Source organism: Cucurbita moschata, unplaced genomic scaffold, assembly GCF_002738365.1.
Source record: "Cucurbita moschata cultivar Rifu unplaced genomic scaffold, Cmos_1.0 Cmo_Scf00021, whole genome shotgun sequence".
Lineage (NCBI taxonomy): Eukaryota > Viridiplantae > Streptophyta > Magnoliopsida > Cucurbitales > Cucurbitaceae > Cucurbita > Cucurbita moschata.
The window spans coordinates 982258-1002683 of record NW_019268537.1 but is presented as its reverse complement, the minus strand read 5'-3'; the positions used below and the strand labels follow the sequence as shown (position 1 = coordinate 1002683).

The 20426-nt window shown below is 33.2% G+C and overlaps 2 protein-coding genes across 2 annotated transcripts; both read left to right on the top strand.

Annotated features, from left to right (window-relative positions):
• Positions 1–1051: 1051 nt before the first annotated feature.
• Positions 1052–7109, top strand: LOC111458824 (protease 2-like). The gene is made up of 11 exons (XM_023101648.1): positions 1052–1345; positions 1508–1791; positions 1889–2083; positions 2540–2886; positions 3339–3630; positions 4077–4235; positions 4642–5007; positions 5488–5553; positions 5732–5780; positions 5957–6080; positions 6771–7109. Exons 1-11 carry the CDS (start codon positions 1174–1176, stop codon positions 6850–6852), a joined length of 2136 nt encoding a protein of 711 aa, XP_022957416.1. The 5' UTR covers positions 1052–1173; the 3' UTR covers positions 6853–7109.
• Positions 7110–13586: 6477 nt separating this feature from the next.
• Positions 13587–15743, top strand: LOC111458388 (MDIS1-interacting receptor like kinase 2-like). The gene has a single exon (XM_023101022.1). The coding sequence runs from the start codon at positions 13723–13725 to the stop codon at positions 15505–15507; it is 1785 nt and encodes a 594-aa protein (XP_022956790.1). The 5' UTR covers positions 13587–13722; the 3' UTR covers positions 15508–15743.
• Positions 15744–20426: the final 4683 nt, after the last annotated feature.

Genomic DNA, 20426 nt, shown 5'->3' with positions numbered 1-20426 from the left:
TTTCAAGTGCTTTTAAGTACTTCAAAAGTCCTTCCAAGTGATTGTATAAAAATTCATTGATGATAGTATTGATTTCTTCACGTTATTACCAGATGTAAAATGAACTATATGCATTCTCTGAGGTAATAAGATCATAGAAGTAATGTAAATGATGAGATTAGTACGAGATTATTATTGGCTGGTTAGCAAGTTTGTTTCGTAATGTAATTGTTTATAGCGTTATTTTTCTTAAGTTTACAGTTTTTTGAAAAAATATTACATCATAAATTACGGATGCAAGGTTCAAGAGATTTGATGCTATTGAATCTTTCTATCTACATATGTTTATATATAAAAAAGCAATTACTCGAAGGCAATATAAGCACATACAGATGCACGAAAGGTGTTCAAGGTTATTCTCACGAGAATAATTAGATGAGGATACAAATGAAAAGGCATGAAAAGGTGTTCAACGTTAATCCCATGAGAAAAACATAAATGAGTACGATCAAATACGAACACAGAAAAGATGTTCGACATTATTTTCAAGCAAACCAAGGTTTGTCGCCGATGACAAAGGCCTTCCCGGAAGCCCATGTGCCATAATCAACGCCAAGGAACCGGCCGGAAGTATCTCGGACGGTGTGAACTGTGGCCAAGTTCGGGTGCACCATGCAGAACCCAAGTGCCAGGAGGCAAAGCTAGCCATTGAAGGTAATTAATTTTAACAAAAATGGTGTGCATTAGAATAGAGTGAGCAAGAGAAAGACTTCAGGATGGAAACAGAGGATTTAAGGCTTTACAGAGGATTTATTTTTAGCCTAAAAGTTCAAAAATGAATTTATAATTTACCTTTAATTTTTTTTCTTCTAATTTTGTTGAGGTAAGATGTAAGAAGTTTAAGTTCATATTTTACAATAATATATATATATATATATATATATATATTTTTTTTTTTTTGAAAAATATTTGCTTCAAATGGTATATATGGATAAATATTCAATGCATAAAATGGAAATTTGCGAACTTTGAACAGTTTGAGAAAACATTGTTGACTATATGAAGCCACTTCAACAAAATGTCATATTTGGTTTGGTTAGAAGAAGCGTTATTCTCTTTATTCCTTTCGCCGGCTCTCCGTCGGTAGCTTCATTCCGTCACTTCCAATCGCTGGCTTCATCGACGGTCGTCACAATGAGCCATTCTCACTCTCCTCCGGTGGCTAAGAAGGTGGAACACAAAATGGAGTTATTTGGGGATGTAAGGATCGACAATTATTACTGGTTGCGCGACGATTCTCGCAAAAATGCCGATGTCATTTCGTACTTGCAGCAGGAGAATGCCTATACTGATTTCGTCATGTCCGGTGAACTATAGTTTACATTTCATCTTGGTTCTTGAATTTTTACTGGTAGTTTATAAGAAATGAATAGGAGTATTGTCGTTTGATCTATCTATCGATTTCTGATGATTTGTAAATGAGGATATTTCGATGAATGTGTGCGTTTTTCTTTATTCATCGATCTAGGAACTAAGCAAGTGGAAGAACAGATTTATGGTGAGATAAGAGGACGAATCAAGGAGGATGATATATCTGTGCCTGAGAGAAAAGGTCCTTACTATTACTATAAGAGGACTCTAGACGGGAAAGAATATGTTCAATATTGCAGGCGTTTTGTACCCCGTGGTGAAGAAGCTGTCTCTGTGCACGATGTCATGCCTACTGGACCTGGTGCTCCTCCGGAGCATGTTATATTGGACGAAAACGATAAGGCACAGAACCAATCCTACTACTGCATTGGTGCCTTTGAGGTATTGTAGGCGCGGATCTGCTTCCGAATTTGATCCTGTTTCTCTTAGACGAATTTTTAATTTAAGGATGTTTACATTACGGCCATTTCTTCTCTAGGTTAGTCCAAACAACAAGCTAGTGGCGTATGCAGAAGACACTAAAGGAGATGAAATCTACAAGGTCTATGTTATTGATGCCGAGACTGGAGCTCCTGTAGGAAAACCTCTTACAGGCGTGACATCGTATCTCAAATGGGCTGGCAATGACGCTTTAGTTTACATCACAATGGATGAGATTCTTCGACCTGATAAGGTGATCTTCTGTATTTTTCATCGATTTTACTGTGGTTCTCTCATTGGAAAAGCACTAACAATCATTTAGTTCCTGTGGCCTATCATACCCAATATCCTTGTTGATTGTTCTGTGCATTCAGAATCGACTTCTAATCAAATAGTAGGTAAATTCGTTAATTAAAAAGAAGATGTCCTCTATACCATTAGAACAGTTTGCAATTCCTCTAGTTTCTCTTTTGTAATACTGATATAGATTATAATATCCTAATAAGTTTATATCAGAAGAGTGGGAGCAGAAGAGTTTTTATAGTTGTAAAGAGCACTGCTCAGAGTGCATATGTTGGGTGAAAATAGATTCAGTATCTGCATTCTGATGTTCCCATAAATATTATGGTCAAACTTCACATTAAAATTTTCATTTCAACGTGTCAGAATTTTAGATGTTGATCTAGTAAATTTTCTCCCCTTTCAATAGGCATGGTTACATAAACTGGGAACAGAGCAGTCAACGGACACCTGCCTTTATCATGAAAAGGATGACATGTTCTCTCTCGATCTTCAAGCTTCTGAGAGCAAGAAATATTTGTTTATTGCATCTGAAAGTAAGTTTACTAGGTTCAACTTTTACCTTGATGTATCAAGGCCAGAAGATGGGCTTACTGTCTTGACACCTAGAGTGGATGGAGTTGACACTTTTCCCAGTCACCGTGGAAATCATTTTTTTATCCGGAGACGAAGTGAAGAGATTTTCAATTCAGAAGTAGTAGCTTGCCCTCTCGATAATATATCAGCGACAACGGTTCTTCTTCCGCACAGGGAAAGGTAGTGATTTGTATTCTCTTATGATACTTTATGATGGACCTGATGGTATAATGTGAAGTTGAAACAAAATTGTAAGTGATGAGCTGATAGTTAATGACTTGAATCAACTAGCCTGAAAACATATTTTTGTATGAACTTGCTGTTTATTTATTCTATTTGTTGGAAATATGTTAGAGCAGCTATTTTTATAAAGTGAAAGACCCAACTGATCTGTATCAACTATAATTAGGATTTTCATGTTCACTTTGCCTGACACTTGGTACTTATTTTGATTTAGGTTTCAACACAAAAATGAACTTCCTATTGTGCTGTGAATTTGATTTTGTCTATTAAAACTGTTGAAAGCTTCTTAATTAGCTTATGTTTCAATATCTCTCTCTATTATTTCCTGCAACCAGTCGAGGTAACGAGCTTGTCATTGGGGTTTATTAAGTTGTTTGAATACTGTCCAGTGTGAAAATCCAGGACATACAACTGTTTCTTAACCACATCGTTGTATTCGAACGTGAAGATGGTCTACCAAAAATTGTTGTCTATAGTCTTCCTGATATTGGAGAACCACTTAGAAGCCTTGAAGGTGGACGAGCCGTGGATTTTACTGATGCGACTTATTCAGTGGATTTATCAGAATCAGAATTCTCTTCCAGTATTTTACGGTTTTGTTACAGCTCAATGAGGACACCCCCCTCTACATACGACTATGATATGACATCAGGAGTTTCCATTCTAAAGAAAGTTGAAACAGTGAGTAGTTCCGCAAATCATGGTTATGTTGTTTTCTCTTATGACCGGGATTGCCTCTAGGTTTAAATGATTGTCAAAAGAAAAAAAAAATATCTATCTATCTATCTATATATATGTATAAACCAAATACAAATTTCTATCTGTTATTTATCTAGTCTTTTTAAAACCATTGCAAATTTCTTCAGCTTTCTGTACGTTCTTTTACTCTCTTTTTTCACTTTTTATACTTAAGATTGTTATTCCCTTATGTAAATAATTTTGTAATAATTTACAGAAACCTTCTCTGTCTGTTTGTTGAAGTCATGCCTTTTCATTATCCACTTTTTTATACTTGAGAATTCCTGTTGTCTCGCAAATCCAGAATTCTTACTTTTCCCTCCCCCACCTGGGGATTTGAATTTATTTATTTGTCTGTAACATAGTGATATTTTCACGACTTCTATCAGGTGTTGGGAGGTTTTGATACTAATAAATATGTGACAGAGAGGAAATGGGCAACTGCTCTAGATGGCACTAAAGTTCCCCTATCAATTGTTTATCGAAAGGATCTAGTGAAACTTGATGGTTCAGACCCACTTCTACTTTACGGCTATGGTTCTTATGAGGTAAAAAGACCCGTGTTAATCAGATTCTAGACAGATTTCAGGATTTTGAAGTTATTTTAAAGTAAGTGTTTTTGTTTCCTGGGGCCTCCCCCTGTGGATCAGAGTTTTGTTGATGGAGCTTTAATTAATGTAAAGTTATTTTCCTATGTTAATTGATTTATCAAAATTTTCAATTCGGAAATATTTATTTATGCATTGTAATACATTCTTTGACGATCTATGTTCCATTTTGATTTCCTAGTTTTTGCTATAATTATGATCTCTTCCAGTTGCCAATTTACCGATCTTAATTATTTGCATAGGACATGACCTTGTACCTGAATCTTTCCGTGTACTTTCTTCTTGTCAATTGCAACAATGATTGTACATGGACATGGTCTTGATATGAATTTCATTCTTTGAACAGATATGCATAGACCCTAGTTTCAAGGGATCAAGGATATCTTTGTTAGACAGAGGTTTTATTTATACAATAGCTCACATTCGTGGAGGTGGTGAAATGGGGAGGCAGTGGTACGAAAATGGAAAGTTATTGAAGAAAAAGAATACATTCACGGATTTTATTTCTTGTGCTGAATACTTGATCGAGAATAAATACTGTTCAAAGGAAAAACTGTGCATTGATGGAAGAAGTGCTGGGGGTTTGCTTATTGGTGCTGTTCTAAATATGAGGCCTGATTTGTTCAAAGCTGCAGTTGCTGGGGTACCTTTTGTAGATGTTCTAACGACCATGCTTGATCCGACAATTCCCCTTACGACTTCGGAGTGGGAGGTAAATCTCTTCCCTAATGTACCTTTTGTAATCCTGTTAGTGGTACCAAGCAGTGAGGTAGTCCGATTCCTCGGTCGGTGACTCTTAAGGTTTAGCTTATGCTAGAAATGGCTTAAAATCACTTCCGGGTCCCCAAATTATTGTGCTATTCTGAACGAGAGTCCAATGTAGGTAAATATATATTAAAAAGACAAAAGGGTGGAAAATGTTTCTGTTTATAGCACGCACATAGAAAGCCATTCTCAAATACGTTCATATACTTGCTACGATGCTTTCGTTGCATTTCAACTTTATTTTTCCCATTATGTGTTCTTAACATACGAAATTCTCTTCGCCTGTGTAAATATTTCTACTTATCCATTATCATTTCTTTTAATTTTTCCCACACTTTCAACTTTCGTTTACTGAAAATATGTAATTTAATTAATTGCAGCGCCTATTCTTTTTGACCTGCTTCTTACCGTCTTTTGAATTCTGCAGGAATGGGGTGACCCTAGGAAGGAGGAATTCTACTTTTACATGAAATCATATTCGCCAGTTGACAATGTATGCACCTCACAATTTTTTTTTTTTATCGACATTCTGTTTCGGGATTTCCACCTAATCATCGACTTGATCTGAACTTGATTTTGGATCATTTGAATGTATCGGTGCTTATTTGTTTCACAGAATATTTTGAAACTTTTGTTTTCACTAGGACATGACTTTATCTGCATTTTTTCAGGTTAAGGCTCAACATTATCCAGACATACTTGTTACCACCGGCTTAAACGGTAAGTGTGAATTCTTAAAACTTCACTCCAAGTAGAGCCAATCAATTTCCCTGTTTCTTCATCCTGCGCACACAATCTCCCTTCATATTCAGAATGGACAAGGAGATTGATGAATATATCTATATTTTTTTAGAGACAAATCTTCAAAGTGTCAATTCCTTTTGTCCATGTGGCAGATCCCCGTGTTTTATATTCAGAACCCGCTAAGTTTGTGGCAAAATTAAGGGATATGAAGACCGATGATAATCTTTTGCTTTTCAAATGTGAACTTGGTGCCGGACACTTTTCAAAGTCGGGAAGGTAATTATTCTATGGTTGATTTCTTTTGTAGGCTTTACTTCATGATCTGTGTTTTCTTGCTTGTTTTTATCTCATCTCTTTTTGTTGCTTGTGCCTTTTTTCTTCTTTAATATGATAGTAAAATTATTCTTACTTAATTGATGACATTAACTGCTGCCTTTTATTTATTTATTTACAACTCTACTGTAGATATGGAGAAGAAACACTATGTTGAACTCTGTTATGATTTCTCACTGCCTATTTAAAAAACTGTAATGAGGAGAATTGTAACATTTAAATCATTGTTTATTTGTTCATAAGCCTGTAACTATTGAAGTAGAACTCCAATTTTCTTTTATTTATTTATTTATTTATTTAGTGTAGGACCTTTATGTGGGTATAGAAAAGCCAGATTTTTAGTTACTTCGTATTCTTTTGGATTTGAGTCATTTTCTTAATGAGTGTGGAACTCCTTTTTGTGGAGTGCTTTTTTGCATGTCTCTCCATGAAAGTCTGATCTCTCATAATTCTCTTTTTTTTTTTCAAACATAGGCCACCCGTGGTAATGAACTTGGAAAGATATAAAAAGGAAAACAACCTTGAGAATACACATGTTGGCATTAATCTTTTGTTTATTAAAAAAAGGAAAAAACACGCTTACATTTTGAAGTTTTTCATCTTTTTTTTTTTTTTTTTTTCGCTGCCATGCAGATTTGAGAAGCTACAAGAGGATGCTTTCACGTACGCTTTTATACTGAAGTCACTTAACATGGTTCCTGCTCTCGGAAATTGAGCAGAAAAGCCGCCCTTGATGGATAACAAGTACCATCTCTAAACTTTCTTTCTCTATTGATCTTTCTAGTGAATCTTCCTTTACGAGAAATAGGGGCCATATTTGTACTGTTCTTCATTACCTTACCATTAGTTAATCTATTATGCTATCTTAAGGTTACTAGTTAACACTCGTGTGCATTTGCACAACATTTTAAGAGATTTGAAATTGATCCAAACAAATCCACCCTCTCAATACCGTAGGGACTTTTATTCTTCCTTGCCACTCCAAAGAAGAAAGATCTATTAGTTTTTATATTCATGAGCATTCTAACTGGTTACAAACATCATATTGAAATAGCTTGGGAAATGAAAGATAGTGTGATACTAATCCAAACAAGTTCACCCTCTCGTTGCATCGGAAGTGTGATACTAGTTAGGAAATGAAAGGCAGATGATATTAGTAAGAACCATTATTTTCGTTGATATGAAATCTCTTATATAAAATTAAAAGTGAAACTTTTAAACCGTATTTATTTTCATAAAAGTTGGTGCTTGAATTTTGACATACATTACAATTAGGTAGGATTACAATTATGTATGTTTGTTCATAGTTAAAGAGGGTATTAATTATAGGGGGTAAAAAGTTCATTGAACCTTGATTTGATTGATTTGATTAGATGTGTTTAGTGTGTATTTGTTTTATTAGATAACTTAGAATCTAATGCATGACGTTTTATATGTTTATTATGTAACTACATTTGAATATAAAAAAAAAAAAAAAAACAAAAGAGTGAGATTTATGTCGCTTTTAAATTGTTTCCATAAAAGTTTAATGGTTATTCTTAGGTAATTTATTTGATTTTAAATTAAGTAAAATAGATATAAATTACTATTAAATTGTTTAAATTGATTTAACCTTTTCTCTCTTCCATGAGTTTGCAAATATATACATATAGAGCATGTTAATTGCTTTGGTTATCCCTTATAAAATTAGTATCTAAATCGTTTTTGTTATCTAGTTATATGCTCTTAACTATTGAGAACGTCTCTTAGCAAATCATGATTATTGGTTGAGTCTCGACCATTGAGTAGAGTTTTTATTAACAATGAGTGGAGATATGAGAATTCGAACCAATAATTAGATGCTAATTATCACTAAACTATGTTCATCTTATCCCGACTTTAGTTGTTTTGTACTTTAAGTTTAAGTAATGATACTTTAGTAATACGAACTGTGGCTTATTATTTTAATAAAAACCACAATATAAAGTGAGGTTATAAACATCTCAATAAAGGAAGACCTAACTTATTAGAGGGTCCTTTCCTTTTATTAAGAAACCAAACTTTATATTAGAGTAAGAAATCCAGCTGCATTATTGAATCTGCTTTATTGGGAAATGAAGCAAAAACTTTAACAAAGAGAACGAAGATCATGAATGAAATTAAATTAGAGAAGAAGATTATGAATGAAATTGAATTATAAGATATGCTTTACTTTGCTTCCTACCTAATATCATATCATATGCATCCTCTTAAGCTGTCATAAAATACATTGTTTTATTAACGAAATTTATCGTATGAAATATTCTTTAAACATTAAACATGAATGCGTCCTTTAAATTGAAATGTCGGTTTGTTATTGATTATTTACCTATTATATTGGATGACTAAGAAGTAAGTTGGTTAAATAATTTATTTCTGATATGAAAACTAAGTAAAAAAGGAAAAATAAAATGTAAATTTTGCATACAACAAGTAAAGTCATGTCTATCTTAGTTGGTAAGCCTTTTGGTATCAAATTTTATGGAAGTGGACTTTTAGGGGCAAAAAAGAGAGAAGAAGGGATCAAACTTTATGTTTGATTGTAGCTGGCAAAATAAAATTTGTTTTATAAATGGTTTTATTATCTCAATTTGCACTAAAAAAAAATAATTTCTAGATGAAATAATTGAAGTGTTATAAGTTTTTTCTTTGATTGATGTGTTGATGTGTTGTTAAATGATGTGACCATTGACTCATATATAATAAAATAAGAGCAATTAATAATTCATCTGGTATAAATTTTAATAGAATTTAGATCATTAGACTTCCATTTATTTTTTATCCACTAAAAATTATAATTTTATCTTTTATTATAAAATTTTTGGTTAAACTAACAAATTTGATGCCATTCAGTCCCCCAAACTTTAAAAGTTTATATAAACTTATTAATTGATTTATTAGATATAAATTTAAATTTTATTTTCAATTCAATCCTACCCTTCAATTTTGTATCTAAATTAAAAATTGTAATTTAAAAAATTGAAAGATCAAATACACATTTTATCTTAAAATATAAAATAAATTTACAAATTGTTGTTTCAAAATCTAACTTCTTGATTAAAAAAATAAATTGTAAAAATTTAGTAAATGGTTGAATAATAAAGAGACATCTCTTTCACATCAAGTTGGAATTTAAAATCAGAAAAATAATAAAAATAATAAAAATAATAATAATAAAAAGGGTATTAGGTTGGAAGGGGGTGGGACCCTCAAAATGCAAAACAGAGGAATTTCAATTTTAACTTTTCACTATTTTGGACAATTATCACTTTGGAAATGGGGTTTACATACACACTTTTCTTTTTTTCTTTTTCTTTTTTCTTTCTTTTTACCATCAAAATTCTGATTGGACCAAATTATTAGCTACCCGCAATCACCGCTGTTTTATTTATTTTTTAATTACATTATAAAATTACTTCCAAGTTTAATTTTAAAAATATTATATTAATATTCAATAGGACTTGGAATAAAATACAATAGACTCTAAACTAAATTTCAATTATCACACTATTTTAAAGAATTTTGAGTGAAATTTTGTCTTATATATGTAATTTAGCCTTTTATTTTTGTTGGAGTTCAATATTTTTACAGGTTTTTTTTTTCTTAATTAAAGAATTATTTTATTTGTATAATGGGATTTTTTTAAAAAAAATTATTAATTTATTATTATTTTGTGAAATATTGTACGATGAGAACTTTATTAACATAAAATTGGTCAACATGAAACCACTTTGGACCTTAGCCTTGACAAGTTAGTCAACTGATTGTTGAATTTTCACTCTAATGGAAGCTTATTATAACACATGATTACACATTATATTATAATATGTCATTTACTGCTTTATTTGTAAAAATGGATCATTTTAAAGTTTAATTATGTAACAGTAAGTTAAAAAAAAAAAAAAACTCCTAAAAGATCATTTTAAATACAAATATTAAAGAAAACATTATAAAATTTTATATGAAAATCTAATTATACCACGGAGCAATCAACAATTTATTTATTATAATAATAACAAATTTTAAAAAATTATCGAAAGGAGCAGGAGATGGAAATGAAGANAAAAAAAAAAAAAAAAAAAAAAAAAAAAAAAAAAAAAAAAAAAAAAAAAAAAAAAAAAACTCTCTTTATTTTCTATCTCTCTGAGGTAAATCTTCTCGAGATTTGACACCAATTCGTCAAATTGAAGGAATTATAGAAACCATAAAATTAATGTACGTTAAAACTAAAATGATTATTTCCAATATATCATGTTTTTTTTTGTAACAACCCAAAATAATGATAAAATGTATTTTGTGTGTATGTGTTGTGTGTTTAATAATAATAATAATAATAATAATAAATAAATAAATTAATTAATTAATTAATTTAAAAAAAAAAAAAAAAAAAACGAAAACGAAGCAGCTGCGTCAAGCAGCTGCTGTAAAGGAGGAGGAGGGGCGGTGGACGCGTAGCTGGAGGCGTGGGATGGATGAGTGGGTGATTAGGGGATGTGGAAGTGTATTAGAGCCTGATTAGGCTTTAAAAAGGGAAGAAAAACAAAGAATGGAGATGGAGAGAAACCCAGTAAACAGAGGAGGAAATTTTGGAGAATTCGAGTTTTTGGTTGCTTAAAATTGGACATCAATCGAGGGTAAAGGAAGAGGGGTTGTTGCTGAGGAATCTTTTGAGGAAAGGATACGGCCCCGAGCTGAAGCGGACGGTAATTCGAAGGTAACAAAAAAACCCACATCACCGAACCTTTAAATCTCGATATCTTGAGTTATACTGCATAATAAGTTATGAAATAAGGCTGGTTAGAACCGTAGTTAGAAGATCTATAAAGTTGTAGAAGAACTCAGAACGAAATTTGAGCTGTAGAGATGAAATTTTTGCTTCGGGACACAACGGGTATTAAAGGAAAAGATTGGGAAAAATTGCAAGGAGGAGAGGTTGAAGACGAGCGCGTGAAGGACACGCGAGGCGCGTGGGGAGGCTGCGAGTGGATGTGCGACTGTACGCGGTTCAGGCGCGTGAGAAAACAAACCTCCGACCTTGTATTGGCGCGTGAGAGCGCGTGAGAAGGTATTTTGGCTCCCGGTTTGTCCCGTTCGACTCCTTTTGACCTGTCCTACCAAAATTGGTATATATTTATGTTGAAATTGATAAAATATAGGTCTAATAGGAAGGAATTGGGTTGAAATACTATTAAACGTACATTCAAGGGGGAAAAGGAGTTCGCAACCAAGTAAGTAGCGTATTGACTTTTGAACTCGTTCTTAACTTGTTTTACCACATGTGAGTATGTTGTTTACCTGATTAAGAGCTTAATAAGTTATGATGAACTTTGATGATATTTAGTGTTTATTGTATATTGTGACTGCTTGCCTGTGATGTAAGCGTGATATAAATGATTGTCTGAATGTTCTACGTGTTGATCATGATACATGTATGAAAGCATGCAGTAACTGTGAGTATGTTATGCATGTTAATGGAAAGGTTATGACTCTAGATATGCTTATTGGTGGTTGAGCTATGGATTATTTATTGAGTATGATAGTCTACTAATTCCCGCGGAGTTCCTGGCCAACGCGCTGTGTGCTAAGTCAGGGAGCATGAGTACTCCTGACCGTTGGTATATGAGATAAACAGGCCGCCAGAGCAATTAGTAGACGGGCCGTATTTGACCGAGAGCGAGTCTTACATACGAGTCCGAAAATTCTAGATAAGCATATTGAGAGAGAGTCAGTAACCTAGCTGGAGGTAGCTGAGATACCTCATTAACGAACAGATGACCCTAGTAAGAAAACTAGGAGTCAGTGGTAAATAAAACGTGAAACCACCTGGAAAGATTAGTTATGAACCTGTGAATGATATGCTAGCTACTTACTGAGTAATCTAATTACTCATCAGAATTATCATAACTTTTCTTTCCAGATGTAGACGCTGCAGGCCAGCCGAGGACGAGACCAGCGGGCTAGAGACTACTGGGAATCCATGTCTGGGTCTGTTATGTAATTATGTTTTCGCTGTCAAGAATTTACTTCGGTTGTTTTAAGTTTAAATAGCACTGGTTTTAAATGTTTTACTGGATGTTTTTTTTAATATTTTAAAGATTATGATTGGGTGTTAGAGTATGTTGTCGTTGATGATGGTAACTCCTGTTAATCGCGTTGACGATGAGCGGGTGTTACATTTTTAATCTATATTTTCCATGAAATAAAAGAGATTTACTCATCTCAAAATTTAAGTTGAATGGTTTAAGAAGATCAAGAATTTATATAAATTTTTGTCGTTTATTATTAGTGTCTTATCATAATTATTTTTCGATAATTAAAAAGCTCAAAGTAAAATCAATCCATATCAATAACAAAAATAATAGAAATCAAATAAAAAAAAAAAACATAGGGATTTCTACCCAAAAATCAAAATTAATAATTAAAATTTTATTGCTTATTCAAATAATGAGTGTCCATAATTGTATGTATTTGGAAATGGGGCAGTTCACAAAGTCCAAGGTTTTTGCATAAGTGAAAGTGTTGTATTATTATTATTATCATTATTATTAATCACACTTTGGTATATGCTTTAATAAATGGTATCATCATTGTGACTATTTCATGAATAAATAAATCTCACTCCAAAGTTCAACATGCCTTTAGAAAAAAATAAATAAAAAACTTAAAAAGTGTTCCTACCAAATCATTACAATACAATCAAACATAAACAAACTATATAATAAAAAATGTTTCGATTCTTTCTAAAGTTATAATATTACCATTGACATTTCATAAACGTTTTATAGTTGCTCTTAGAATATAAACTTGTTATAATACTTGACGAGCAAAAATTGAGACATAAAATGATGTGACAGTTATTCATAATAGAAATTGAAACTCGAGCATCCTTTGCACCCGTTTCACGTCTCTGTTGTAGTGTCAATGTTCTGTGATGCTCATAATTAAATAGATGATATTTTTACCCAAAACACTGACCCGATCAAATTTAGGTCAACTTTAAAATGATAATTAAGGACCTAATCCGTAATTAATTAACTAAAAGTTGAAAAAAAAAAAAAAAAAAAGAAATGATGGGTCCTGGAAATAAGTATGATAAGTAAATGTGAGGTTTGATTTTTGTTCAAAGGCTAAGGAATTTGAATACAGTGCGCTCCAACTTTCAAATGTAATTGGGATCCTTGTGATCCAACGGCTATAAATTTAAATATTAAAATAAATAAATAAGTAAATAAACCTCTGCATGTGAAACTATTTAAGCTTATGAAATTCAAACTTTAATTTACAAATTTCTTACTCTTTCACTTTCTCCAAAAAGCACTTCCTTCTTCTTCTTCTTCTTCTTCTTCTTCTTCTTCTTCTTCTTCTTCTTCTTCCTCTTCTTCCTCTTTTGTTCTTTATAAATACTTACTCCAATTCCTTTTCATCATTATTCCTTCTTGTCTACGTGAAAGAATAGAATAAAATTGGTTGTCTCTCTGTCTGTCCATCACTTTTTCCACCTTTTTCCCTCTCCCTCTTCTTCATTTCACCACAATTCTCGGATCTTATCATCACCCATCTCTCAAAAATGCACTCTCTCAAATGGGTATTGCTTGTTTTTCTCTGGTTGTGTTGTGTGTCACTGGCCGTGTCGATGCCTACGATGGCCCCGGTTTGTGCAGAGGAAGATAGAGCTTCATTGATGAACTTCAAGGCCAGAATTGTGCAGGACACAACGGATATCCTTGCGTCGTGGACAGGTAGCGATTGTTGCAGTGGTGATTGGGAAGGGGTGGCGTGTGGCGCAACGGGGAGAGTGACAAGCTTGCAGTTGCAGAGACCAGAGAAGAACAGTGAGCTGTTCATGAAGGGTACATTGTCTGCTGCTCTTGGCAATCTGCATTTTCTTGAGGTAATTGTGATAAGTGGAATGAAGCATATCCGTGGCTCAATTCCTGAGAGTTTCACAGCCCTGTCTCGTTTGACCCAGCTTGTCCTAGAGGACAATGCCCTTGGAGGAACCATCCCTGCAAGTTTAGGTCACCTGCCCTCTCTCCAGATCCTCTCTTTGAGTGGCAACCATTTGACAGGCCAGATTCCGCCCTCCATAGGTAACCTTATGAACCTTGTCCAGCTAAATTTAGCTAGAAATTCACTTTCTGGTCCAATCCCACAGACTTTCAAGACGTTCCCTAGCTTGGAATATTTTGATCTTAGCTCCAACGAGCTCTCTGGTGCCCTCCCTGATCATGTGGGTCAGTTCAAAAACCTCACTTATATTGATCTCTCAAACAACCAGCTTTCAGGGCCAATACCCATCTCCATTTTCAGCTTGCCCAAGCTTTTGGACTTGTTATTAAGCAACAACAGACTCACAGGAACCATTCCAGTCCAAGTTCAAGGCCTCAAATCCATCAATACTCTCTCTCTCAGTGGCAATCAGCTTAGAGGTCAGATTCCAGCATCCATTTCAAAGCTTCAGAATCTATGGAACCTTAATCTATCAAGAAATGGGCTGTCGGATCCATTGCCAACCATTCTTGCAAGCAACATTCCATCACTCTTGACAATAGATCTCTCTTATAACAGCTTTGTTTTTGGGACAGTTCCTGGTTGGATCAGAGACAAGCAACTCTCGGCAGTGCATCTTGCTGGGTGTGGCCTCAGGGGAGCCCTCCCCATCTTCAGAGCACCTGATTCTATAACTTCCATAGACCTCTCAGACAATCAATTTACAGATGGGATATCAAATTTCTTGACAAACATGTCAAGCCTGCAAAAACTCAAGCTCTCAAACAACCAGCTGAAATTTAACCTCTCAGAACTCAGATTGCCAAATGCTCTATCCTCTCTCGATCTTCACTCAAATCAGATTTCTGGGTCACTTTCTAACATCTTAAATGGTAAAACCAGTGGATTCTTAGAGGTAATTGATGTATCAAAGAATGAAATTACCGGCGCTATTCCAGAGATGAACTCTGGCTTGGGATTGAAGGTCCTCAACATTGGGGGAAACAAGATCAGCGGCCGCATTCCGAGCTCAATCTCGAACATAGAAGAGTTAACAAAGTTAGATATATCAAGAAATCAAATACAAGGAACAATCCCCACGAGTGTTGGCGCTCTGGCAAAGCTTCAATGGCTGGATATCTCCATTAATTCTCTCACAGGCAAAATACCAAACACCTTGTTGGCAATCCAGTGGCTTCGACATGCGAACTTCAGATCGAACAGATTGTGCGGCAAAATCCCACAAGGGAGGCCGTTAAATGTGTTTCCAGCCGCCGCTTATGCCCATAATCTGTGCCTTTGTGGGACGCCATTGCCACCCTGTAGAGAAGCAAACGAATGGAAAACGACGACGAAGCAGTGAAAGCAGAGAAGAAAAAACGACTGCCCATAACGAGAATCGCTCGTTTATTACCGCTCATCGTCTCAAATGAGCCCCCACGGCGAGGAGCTAGGGATCCAGACCTCCGATCTGCTCCTTAAAATAGATAATAATTTCCATTTCTTTTTCTTTCTTCTTCTTCATCTTCTCGTTGATTTTGATTATATGGTTAACTTATCTTGTTTACTTCATGAAATTTGATACTCCTCCCTCGAGGAGAGGAAAAACATATAACAACTTTATTTTCTTATTTGGTTCTATTCCATTTCTCAAGTTTTTTTTTCTAAATATTTTCTATATTAATCCAAATTTTTAGAACTTTTTTTTTTTTTAATTATTTAAAATCCTTCCTAAATTTTTTATTTTAAAATCGAAAAAGAGACTTTATTTAAAAAGCATTAAAAAAAAAAAAAAATTTGTTCCACTTCGAGACAAAATAGTAGGAGGATTTTGGGCCTTGGGCCTTGGAAACTTAATATGGGCCGTACGTTGGGTAAATGGGCTTCTACGTTGACCTAAGAGCCCAATGCAAAATTAAGTAGTGGGCTTTTTTATTTTCTTTTTAAAGAAAGCTACTCACTAGGCTGCTGGGTTAGAATAGAAAATTGGATAACATTATTTTCTATATACTACCGTTTTTAAATTAATTTATAATTATTTCCTAAAATATTTCCACCTACGAGCTACCTAATAGAGGCCAAAGCCAACAATAGCGGTTAGCAATGAGCTTTGGCTATGATACCATTTGGAGAGCAGTGTCCTTGCTGGCACATCATTCGGTGTTTGCAATGGGTCAAAACGGACAATATATATCTAATTTAATTTAAAAAAATTAAATTACCAATATATCATTGTTATTGAAAAAAAAAGTAGGAAAAGGCGATATATTTGAATATTAAATCGAAGATATGAAATAATTAAAATAACTCAAATAAAAAATGTTTGAACAAGAGCTATAATTATAAAAGCTCTAAATTTCCCATCCAATTCTTAAAAGTTGATGAATTGATATTTACTGAGAAAAATAATTGTTAGGGCACTATTAAAATTTAATGGAGACAAAAAAAAATAATAATAAAAATTAACTTTTTGTTAGAGGAAAGTCCCACGTCGGTTAAGTCAGAAAATGATCATGTGTTTATAACTCATGAATATTATCTTTGTTGGTACGAGAGATTATGATTAAAGTAGACAATATATCATTGTGTAGAATCGTGCTCATCTAGCAAATAATATATTACAAAAACATCAAAAAAAAAAAAAAAAAACATAATATTGCTCCTTTCTTGTTTCTTCAACAAGAGAATCCAAAATTCCCATCGTCAAAGTTGAAGGCATAACTGAAAGGATCATAGTGGAAACTGAGCCGCCTCTTCCTGTGGGAGCCTGCCGCCATGTGGCGCCGGGTCTCCGCCATCACGCGGCGGAAGAAGCTTCTGATCTTCCTCTTCCCGCTGACCACCGCCGCGTCGGAACACAATCGGGCCACCGCCATCTCCGGGCAGGAAAAAAGTGAGGAAATTAGAGAAATGGGAAGGGGAAGGGTAAGGTGGAATGAGAAAGAGATAGATATAGATAGTTAATGGGGTTTGGTCTTCATCTCTTCTCCAAAGCTGCTTCTCATTCTAACTCAATTTGTCATTTCTTTTTTTACATCACAATTCATATTTATTTATTTACTAATATTTTCAAAATTTTATGAAAGGGATTATTATTTATTGAATTATAGTGTCCAATTATTTATCATTTTTTTAGTTTTTATTTTACCGACTACATCTTTACAAATTTTAAATTACAACTATTAACTTCTTCAAATATTATAAATTTTAGGTTAAAAACACTTTTGGATCCGGTAAGGTAAATAATTAAATTTTTTAAAGAATAATGAGTAAATTCCAATTGATATGAACCAAGGTATCTCAATTATACAATAATTACCTTTGACTCTGTCTTCGTCTTCTTCCATTGTTTGACTCTCGACGTTGCACAAAAGCCATTACTTTATGTTTAGCTAGCACTAAAGACGGATAGACTGGACACCCTGGTTGTGCTCTAATCCTCTAAGCTAGGCTTAAGAATTCCTTAGGACTGGGCTCTTCCTCAAATTGCGTTTGTTACTGTTCCAGAAGAAATAGGGGAAATCCAGGGAAGGGGCGAAGGGAGACGAAAGATGAATTAGACTCTCCTAGGGGTGCATTGGTTAGCCCACGAGAGAGAGAGAGAGAGAGGCCCAGGCTGTGGGGCTGTTCGACGGTAAAATTCTATTAAAATTGAACTCAAGTTATTCAAATTACCTAGTATAATTTTATTAAAATTGAACTCAAGCGGTAATCAATTTCATATTAAGAAGAATCAAGTCTGATGCAATAAGGGTTTTAAGATATTTTGTTCTTTAATGGTTACAAATTATGTATAAAAGTTATAAATTCTTAAAATGTTCGGGGGAAGTTTATGAGTTTGATTTTGAGACTATATGAAACCATATATATTATATCTGTACTTATTGAAATATATTTTGGTTAGATTTTCTCTTAGGTTTAGGAATTGGTTAATAGTATATTTAATATATTTTATCTTTATCTTCTGATTTTGTTAATTTTATTTAGGATTTAGTTAGTAGATGATATCTATGCGAACATTAATGAATATTGGACTTTAGATCCGATCGTGACTTTAGACCCAACTATATTTATAGCACTTTCGATCTCACTTCTATTTTTTATTCTTAACATGGTATTAGAGCCTAAAGCCAAACCCTAACTCAATCAGTGAAGTCTTTACACCACTAATCATCCATCGTGATAAGTTTCATTAGGAGCCTTCATAATTGCCAACCTTCTGCAAGTCCAATCGAGAACCACAACAACCACAACTTCCTGCTTCCAAACCATCGTCATTGCTTCCAAACCTTAAGCAACCACTACTAGTCCTCAAGTCACAAATCACAAGTCCCCGACTAGTCCATACATCACCACAAGTCGTAAGTTTGTGAGCCTAGCATTACTACTATTGTAATAGTCTTACTCGCTTCTATTAGTATCCCACTTCTATTTCTGATTCTTAACCGTAATGAATAGTTAAAAAAATATAGTATAAAGAACCATTTTGCTGTAATTTTATGTTATTATTACCGTAGTGTTATTTGTTTTCTCCCGTTTTTTAAAAGATCCGACAGATTTTGTGTTGGACTTTGAAAGAACCGCCACAGCTCGAACTGTCATTTTTACATATTCAGAAATTTGCAAATAAAAGTTCATTGATCCATCACAATCTACCACAGCCAATTTATTTAGTCGGAAAAAAAAAAAAAAAAAAAAAGCCTACCATTTTTTTTTAAAAAATGCATAAATTATAGCATTTTCCTTTTTATTTTTTTCATTTTAAAATAAAATTATTATTTATATTTTCTAAAATTAATAAAACAATATTATAATTTTTTTGATATTATATGTCGTCTTTTTCATTTTGCCATACATTTTGAATTTCCATTTATCACAGATGAGTTTATTTTTATTGCCACCTCATGCCACGTGTATTCCACGTATTATCCGCCGTTTATTTATTTTTTTAAAAATACATGCACACAAAGTCAAAAGGATAAAAAGGACAGCCACGTAAAGTTATTAAAAACCACACACCACACAAAACACTCTCAGAAGTTGTCTGTCCTTTTGGACAAATACATCTGTCAAATAACAACCAAAAATTCCTCTGTATTTCTCTCTCTCAATTATTTTCTCGTCTAATCACAATCATTTAACACAATTAACACAATTTTAGTAGACGACATGGTCATATGGTCGATTAAGACACTGTGAGATCCCACATCAATTGAAAGTAAAACAAGTGCCATCTGTTTGATTTTATACTTCTAAATATGACTTTCAAATAACCAAAATTGATTATAATAATTAAAAATTTCATAAATAATTTATTAGCGAACTTAGACAGAAAAAAAAAAACATATCGTATTAAATATTAATGTTTGTTTTGTCGTTAAGAACATGGTGCAATTTACATAGGGCCACAAAGAAATAGTGAACCAAAAGAGTTCTTCACCTCGTGATGCCTTCACATGTCCATCCTATAATTCTGCTTTTCAATCCCATCATTCATACGCCCACTGTAGCACTTGTGACACTATCAAACACGGACATCATAAGATTAAATATATTTGTCATTATGTCCTAAACTTATAATGTCAAATTTATAATATGTTTCGTTCATTTTTTAAATACTTATAAAATATGATCATTATTATTTTATTGATATATATTCATAAAATCTCAGTCTCAATATCATATCGATATCAATATTCTAATTCATAATAATGTTTATTGAAAAATAAAAAACAAACTAGTGTTCAATTAAATTAAAATGTACTTGTTATTGGTTTTTTTTACAAAATTTCTCCATTAATTTTCTGTTTTTTTTAATCATAGAAACCGATTTTTTTTTTTTTCAAATGCTGAGGTTGTAATTGGTTATTCAATCTTTTTTTTAGCCATTTTTTCAAATATCTTTATTATTATTAATAATAAAATCAGAACACCTTAGTAGACTACCCTTTACCTAACAACATCTAGAATTCATCGAATAATGTGATATCTCATACCGGGTAGTAATGAGATGTCGTCTTCATTGAATTGGAATTTATGTTGTGGTCGGCTACTAAATTTTTTTGATAAATTATGGACGTTAAAAATTATTACTTTTTTATGTATATTTTTTAATATGACAATATAAAAATCGAGATGGACAGACAGATAAATATATGAATTGTTTTCAACGCGACGGGTAATATATGACAAGAAAAAATAATATTTTTATATTACATTACAAAAAGCAAAATGCTACATTAATAGAAACTATATATTTTTTTTACCATATAGAAACTATAA